Source organism: Anneissia japonica, unplaced genomic scaffold (assembly GCF_011630105.1).
Source record: "Anneissia japonica isolate Jap-2015-1 unplaced genomic scaffold, ASM1163010v1 scaffold288001_len57874_cov148, whole genome shotgun sequence".
Lineage (NCBI taxonomy): Eukaryota > Metazoa > Echinodermata > Crinoidea > Comatulida > Comatulidae > Anneissia > Anneissia japonica.
In genome coordinates, this window is record NW_022733232.1 from 14,806 (window position 1) to 23,176 (window position 8,371).

The 8,371-nt window shown below is 34.4% G+C and overlaps 2 protein-coding genes across 2 annotated transcripts in view; one reads left to right on the forward strand and one right to left on the reverse strand.

Annotated features, from left to right (window-relative positions):
• Window positions 1–2,452, forward strand: part of LOC117115963 (NEDD4 family-interacting protein 2-like) — a 7,152-nt gene extending 4,700 nt beyond the window's left edge. The window contains exons 5-7 of the mRNA XM_033259854.1: window positions 757–881; window positions 1,246–1,312; window positions 1,710–2,452. Of these exons, the coding sequence (XP_033115745.1) occupies window positions 757–881; window positions 1,246–1,312; window positions 1,710–1,810 (293 nt within the window). The 3' untranslated portion in view covers window positions 1,811–2,452. The remainder of the gene's footprint in view (window positions 1–756; window positions 882–1,245; window positions 1,313–1,709) is intronic.
• Window positions 2,453–4,417: 1,965 nt separating this feature from the next.
• Window positions 4,418–8,371, reverse strand: part of LOC117115962 (exosome complex exonuclease RRP44-like) — a gene marked incomplete at its 5' end in the record, with an annotated part of 19,463 nt that continues 15,509 nt past the window's right edge. Inside the window, 4 exon segments of the mRNA XM_033259853.1 lie at window positions 4,418–5,745; window positions 6,007–6,129; window positions 6,522–6,680; window positions 6,936–7,104. Of these exon segments, the coding sequence (XP_033115744.1) occupies window positions 5,659–5,745; window positions 6,007–6,129; window positions 6,522–6,680; window positions 6,936–7,104 (538 nt within the window).

An 8,371-nucleotide genomic window follows, 5' to 3' on the forward strand; every position in this document is an offset into this window, starting at 1 on the left:
AGCTTATATGCACTAGTACCAAAAGTGTTTAACCAATGAAAACATTACCTCTAGTAGGTGACATAGCAGTGATTTAAACAAAAGATCAAAGCATTCTTACTCTACTGATAAAAGATGCCTACAAAAACAAAGAAAGCTCCTTTGAAGCTCTGAGGCCATTATTAAGCAAAGGGTGTAGTCTACTTATAGCAAACACTTTTTTAAACAATAGGATAGACCAGTTTCAGGAGCTGTCAATAATATTACTACTATAAAATATTAAACCTAATTTATTACTTACATTACAGACGACATTATCATTTTCAAGTATACCCTGTAATCCTAAAACATATTGGAATGCCTCACAGTTTTGAACATGATCAAATATAACACTATCAGATCGTGAAGAATGTTCTTTAAGTCTAGTTATTAAGCACCTATCTGTCTTTATACCAATATAATCACTATTACAGCCTGGGCATTTAAAATGATAGACAACAGAACTTCTGTACTCCTTAGGGGTTTGATCTTTAGTAGATATAAAATGAGAAACATTTTTATACTGCCATAAAGTTATTAATTTTACTTCTTTATGTGTTTCTTTACCTTATTTAAACATCTACGTAAACATGTACAGTATTCACATTTGCATGACAATAATATAATCTTTATATTAAGCTTTTCGTCTTTGGCATTCCATGAACATTCTCCACTGGCAATTTTGTTAATACTGTATGAATTATTAAATAGACCTGACATTTGTTTTCTCATTTCCAGTATCTATCGCCTTCAGTTGGATAGGGTTCCTAGTAGCATATTGTCTGAGTTCTTCGGTAGCCGCACGTTGTGGTGCTCTCTGTGGCTTCGGTATTTCCATGGTCAAGTGGACAATAGTGGCATTGGTAGGTCAAATGTCAATTGTGCAAAAATAGATTACTGTAATGGTAATGAGCTTTGTAAACAGAAACCAAAACTATATCCTTCACATTGAATTGAACATTTTTCTGTTAATCTCTATCTAAACCATCACATTTTCTTTGACAAAAAACTGTTACATGTCCACATGGTGAATATCTCAATATGATTTCACCATCGATGCATCTCATTTTGTTTTCGTTTATTTAAATTATATTAAATGTAATACTGTTGTGGGAAACGACAGCATGTCACAATGTATAATGTATAATAAATAATGCAGAGAACTGTATAATGAGAATTATCTGAAAAGAGAAGGTGTATTATAGGAGTACTGTTTTTTTTTTGTAGTATTCGGACTGCTGCAGAGCCTACCTTGCAAGTACAATGTGTTTGTCGATGGCGCTTATATTTTGTGGTAAGTAATATGATGCACAGGGAATCCAGTAGCGTATCTAGGAGGGTGCACACGCCCCTCCAAAAATGACTCGTTCCCCCCCCCCCCAAAAAAAATCATGGTCAAGTAGTTAAAAATCACCCAAAATCACCTTATTTTGCGAATTAGCGCCCCTCAACTGATCATTAAGGTCCCCCCACTTCACCTTTGCGCTCCCTATCAGCACCCCCATTTCAAGACTTCTAGATACGCCAGTAAGGGAATCCTTTTTTAGTAAAGAAAAAGCCGCTTTCTTGTCTGTAAAGGGAAGATAGTATAATGATTTAAAACTATCTATTTTAAAAAAATTATTAAATTAAATAAATATTTTTTATTAGTTTGCCAATTTACAAAATTTTTTTTTTTTTTTTTTTGGCAGGTATTATAATTGCTATAAGAGGTGCAGTAATGTATTTGCGTGCTCGGAAAGAATATGAAAGAAGCGGGTACCCAGCTATCAAATTCTGGTACCTCTATTAATTAGACTCTTTTCCCAGGCCCTGTCCTGATTATCAAAACATGGGACATTCCTAAATATGGTCATGATGAAATCTCATGACTATATATGGGCATACAACAGTGTTTTTGAAAATTTTGATGATCGGGACAGAGCATAAACCAATATTTAGAAAATTTTGTAAAAGCTTTTTAATTATTTAGGCCATTGATAAAACAACATGGCAGTTGAGGTTTGCAAAACTCACATGCAGATTAAATTATTGATATGATGATCACAAGAAGTACTGTATATGAATAAAGCAGACATAATTATTATTTTGTTGTGCTAATACTAATAGCTGCATGTTAATGTCAAACAGTTTTGTGAAAGAATGCTCCCCCCCCCTTATAAAAAACTTCCCATTTTAGAGTTCTTTGTGGCTATAATTTTTTCTTATTATTTTTAAGTGTAAGAAAATGTATTTCATATAAAAATATTTCATATGTTTCTATACAAAAAAGGGGCATGGTGCAACACCACAAAACATATTAAAAGATAATTATGTAATGAGTAATGTTTATTCTATTATGTAGACAGTCACATTGTGCTTAATGTAAAATTATAACCCATTTTGGGTGTTTTAATAAATATATTTAGAAGTCCATGTTTCTTTAAAATGTAAATATTTTTGGTGATGGCTTTCTCCATTTCTGTCACTATATTTACTGTTGCTTTCACTTACCTATAGAAGATTAAGTCTTATTGGTTAATCAATAGCAAGGTTATCGCAGATGGTTTAATAATGGTCACCTTTATAAAACTGTTAGCCGAAAAATATTCCTTGACAATCATGTTTGGATTTTATCGTAAATGTATGTAATCATTATAATTTTAAAGGTTGTTTCAAGCACACAACACTTAGCCTGGTGCAAAAATATGCAGCAGAAACTGATATTGAAAGCTATAAGATTATGACACGATCAGTGACGGATCCAGGGGGTTCAAACGAACCCCCCCTCCCCCGTGTGAAGAAATGTAACAAAATACAACTGGGTCCTGGCTTACAAAAGGCAAGCTAACCTACGTAGGCGCAGGTTGGAAGATCAGACAATTACTAGGCTTAGCCCATCTAGTTTTCTATTAAATAAATAATAATTTATGTACGAAAGTTTGTTCTTCAGGCCTATCGGTTCATCGATTCAGAAAGACTACACACCCAACTACTCAATGTTGTTGGAATATAATAATATTGCCTGTCCTTGATTTTTTTTTTCCCTCTATGATAGGCCTAAAGAATGAGATAAATTTACCTGACCTTTTCTCAAGAGGGGGGAAAACTTCAATTTTTGAAGAACTTAAAAGGTCATTAAAAGACTCCACAGAAGTCGGGAAAGCTCATTTCCGGCCATCTAGGAATCAAAATTTCTCCAGGAGAGGACCCCAGTACCTCCATTTCATTTTGGGGTTTTTTGGAAAACATTTTGAACCCCTCTCTTTTAAATCCTGGATCTGCCCCTGACGATACAGTGAAGATCTACAAAATTAAAATAGATTGATACAAAAAAAAGTGCGACCGGCGGATGGAAGCAACATGAATGTCCAGAATAAACTTTTGGGCTATACAGTGTACAGTGTAATGCTGCAGGCATTTCATTCAGAAAATTTTCATTGTCAGAGGCACAACCATTTTTTCCCCAGGCCTGGATATGCCTACTTCTGGGGATGTGGTGGAATGCATAGAGTGCAGGGCTAAAAAACTGGCCATTGAAACACCACAGTATTTTAGGCTTTCTTGTCACAAAGAAAACACATAGCTTTATATTCTTATATACTTATATATAATGTACACTTATATATAAGTATATATACACACACATAAACATATATATATATACATATGTATATATATATACGTATATGTATATACTGTATATATATATGTGTATATATATAAATATATATAAGTGTATATATATAAATATATATGTGTATATATATATAAATATATATATAAGTATATGTATATATATACGCATATATAAATATATATACACGTATAAATACTTCTAAAAGTCGTGTATCATGCATAGGAACGTTGACGCCTGCAAGGCTCTGGTTGAGATTTGTGTACTTTGTTCATGCACACACAAAGATATTTTGTTTTTCGTAATTATAAATACATAGATATTAATACATTTTATGGCAATGGGGTGGGGATACATGTGTCTAGGGTGTTGTATGGCCATAAGGGTTAATGTACATACAGATGCCTTGTTCTTCAGACTTTACCCATGCTAGCAATTGTATTGGTAGTTAAGGGTGGTTGGTAGTAGTCAAAGATCCTATAATAACAAGATAGCATTCTCCGTGATTTCTGCTTGCAAATTATTTGTGTAAGGTGCCCTCTAGCAATTACAATTACTTTTCAACTTTGACATCTATGATCTTGGTGAAAATCTTTGCGCAACAACCATGGTAAGAAATAGGACGCCCTCTCTCTATTGCAATTACTTTCTGTGTGAATGGGCGATTCTATAGTTTTTTTTCCTATTTTTTATTTTTTTTAATTTCACGTAAAACCGCGGAGAGTGCTATTGTCTTGTTATAAGATCTTTGGTAGTAGTGTTGTAAACACATAGAAAATTTGCTTTTGATTTTGTATTTATGCAAATTTATTAAAATCTATAAAATACAACATTATTGGTTGCATGCTTGTACTGTAAAATACATTAAAGTATATTTTGAAATGCTCATGGAATGGCTGTTATTTAACCATTGTTTTATTGCAGTGTGTCAAATTGTCATATACACACCAAGAGTCAAAATTATATGAAATAAGTTTGTAATTATAAAGGCAACAAATAATCCTGATGGCACAGTTAAAATATCTTTCGTCAGGCCATCCATAGTAAAACCTAAAACACAAAGACTTCCCCAAAACCAGTTTAGATGGCATATCTAAAAATAGGCTCCTGATACTGCAGAAACTAGGTAAAAATTAATCTGACAAGGTGCTATCAGCCATTGGTCATCTATCAACACACTGTACTTGGCATGCGTGTCAAATGAATGCACATTCCATTTTACACAAAAACGTCACTACCACATCTGAATACAGTACATCCAATGCTCCATAAAAAAACAATTTCATCACATCAGGCCTACACTTAGGCCCAACACTTATTACTCAGGGCATACATACACTGTAGGACCATTGTCGCATTAGGGTTGCATCAAGGCCTAAGAGTTAGTCCCACTCGACCTCAGTGGCGGCGCCAACAGATGGCGAGAAATGGTAGTCTCAGTCTTGGAGAGTGCAATTTCCCCTTAAAAAAAAAAAAAAAAAAAAAAATCTCGTTTGGGCATACGGCCCTCGGATGACATGCAGCTCACTTGGACAGCTTAGCCCCTCTCAGAAAATATACGGCTTTGCCTACATCTAGGCCCAACAATTTATCATACATCCTACTCTACTCTACTCTGGGCACAATATATCACTTCTGCAGTGCCACTTTCCTTCACTGGTGGTGTTAAAAGCAACCAAACCAAAATAAAAGTAGGTTCAGCTGCAGTAAAACACATTGAAAGTGGTGGTTTGCATGTACAGTATTGTAAGCAATACTCCTGTTTTCACGTTTTAAAAATTTAATATTTCACTTGTACAAAATAACAGACATGCCAGGTTTAAGAAATTGACAGACAAAAGATTTCAGAAAATGTATTAATCGCACTAATACACAGATTTTGTTTTGCAATGTATGCATAAGCTCTTTGGTCTGTCAAGCAAGTCTTAAAATACAAGCATCATGCCAAGACCTTGTGGGTCTGAACCAGTGTTAGCGTGACATCTCGAATCTGGTCAATCACATTTGGTGTTATTGAAATTACGCTAGCTTGGCGATGCCTTCATTTTCTTTGTTGGGGGCTCACTACTATCATCAGCTGCTGTGGCTGGCGGAACGCTAAAATCTGCAATCTGAAGAGAAATTAAAAGCTATTATTTTTTTGTTTTAATCTTGTCACTGAAATTTAGCGGCCTATCCTAGGTTACTATCCTTAAAAATGTTTATCTCAGCCCCAACACTAGTGAGGCTGAGGTTGTTGGTTAGGAGTCCCTGGAACTCTTGTTAGAATATCTTTGGCAGTAGACAATCACCATCATCACCACCATCAACACTACAACTAACACCATCACCATTATTATCATCACCACCATTATCATCATCTCTTTACGTACCTGAGGTTTCACCAAACGTAGCATTAATCTTTGATGCTGGACATCCGTATCATTGATGCTCAGCTGAACTGTTACAGGATCAAACATATGCAGACAGATGTCACCAGCACTCTGAGTTTGATCCTGAAACCATCATAAAAGTTATTTTAACACAAACAAATACTGACAATGCGCTATTAATATTGTGTATGAACATTAAATGGGAGTTTTCTGAAGCATAAATAAAACAGAGGAGATGGTGAAAGGAGTAAATAAATACAAACATAAAATAAACTTTACATTTTTCATAGTAACAAAACGACGACTAATACTATGTGATAAATAAAACCCTGAAAGTGTTGTTTGTCCGTGTCTGAAGTCTGACAACAAAAATGTTTGATAATACATTGCTTGAGGAAGCACAGCATATTCTTAATAGAATAATACAGGAATTGTTTGATCATGTTTGAAACATGCATATTGTATACTATCAGACAAAAGTCTGACATAATTTGAGAGTGTTTACTCAGCATTACCTCTTCATTGAAAGTAAACAAACTTGCAGCAGATTTGTCTTCTGGTTTCAAAAATAGAGTTCCTTCTAAGCCGTACTTTGGGATGAAAATCTGCAGAGCATTTTTCCGGACAAACATCACATAACCTTCTTCATCCTCTCTCTTGTTCTTGAAGAATATCTTGAAGAGCAAAATTCAAAAAGTCAATAAAAATGACATATCCAATTTAAGCCGTTTTAATCTGCAGAAGCAGATTGCTATGTAACAGTCTAAAGCTACTCTCTACACTATCAAATTTTATTTGATAAGAGAATTGTTGTATGCCCATATATAATCATGACATGCTTCTTTTTGTCTTGATGTGATGTCATCATGACCATAATAAGGCATGTCCCATTCTTAAGTTGCTGTAGTCTTAGCTCTTGTGTTTCTTACCTGTGTATGGAGGCCAACTGACGACCTACCAGCATACTGTGCCATGCGGTGCCGATAGTTGAGGTTGTTGCAGATGGCCTGTATCTTATCCTTCTGGAGGAGGTCCGGATACGACCTGTCAGCTTTGATGCAGACGGCAAGCATACGGTGAACCATTAAGTCAGAGTATCTAACAAAGATTTTAAATATGACATTAATTAACACATTAATTTTGAATACAGGTCTCCGTTCAATTAAAGTCCACTTCCGGAACTGGTTTTTTTTTATTGTCTTTGGTCTCTAATTAGAATAATAAATATTTGTTAGTTTGGGACCAAGTGGTCTTTAATTAGAGGGCGGCCTGTATACAAATAAGATAAAATAAAAGCAACTTTATTGTCAAATACTTATATTCATAAAATATGAAATGCCGCTAACAAGGTGCTATCATCATCAACAATAATTAAGAAACTATGCACAAGAAGGCCAATCAAAACCACTTACTATGACAGAGAAAATAATAATATTCTGTTGCTTGGCCCAGTCGAAAGTAACAAGCCTAACCTGTAACCATTTCACGGCGGTTTCATACGCACTATATTGGGACAATAAGTGTTTTCAACGCGCCTTTCATATATTTACGCACCGCAAGCCTCGAACGAACACACTCATGTCGCGATTGGGATCGTGCGAGCCTAGCGGAACTGCATTTTTTGTACATAGTAGAATTGTGCTAAAAATAATATATGAGTATAATATATCCCCCCATTCGTGTTCTGTTTGTCTAATTATTATATCAGCTACTAAACAAAATTTGTGCAATGCATGAATTTATAAAAAAATCATGAATTTTAACGAGAAAAGTAAGGCCGGTCTACAGTAAAAATGTAAACAAACAACGCCCTAACTCCGTAAATGTTAATATCGCTAAACATAGTCGTAATTATCGTCGTTTTACAAAATTGTGCACATTTTCTGGATGTTATTGTTGGTCGCCAATGAACAATCAGTGTCTGTTCTTGTATTCTGTGTAATATTGGTCTGACAACTTCTTCCGATTTTTAAAAAATTTCGATTGAAAACAGCAAATATTTTGGCTTTACTAGGCGTTCTTGACAACTCCACGGGCTCATACGCGCAATTTTACACGTTGTTTATACATGCGCTAGGCCTAGATTGAGGCCTAGATTTTATTGGGGTTTTGGATAGGCTTTGCTGCATTAATGTTTTTAAATGTTAAAATTATAATTGTATAATATATATATATATATATTATTTTTATTCAGCTAATATATGATAAATACAGGCTTGCACTGAATAACATTTTATATTTTGATGGCAATAATTAGGATGGCTCTAAAATAAAGAAAATTTAAAATATAAATAAATGTAAACAATGATCCAATATTCATCTGTGAAAATAGCCAGTATCATTTACAATCATCATTCTTCTTACA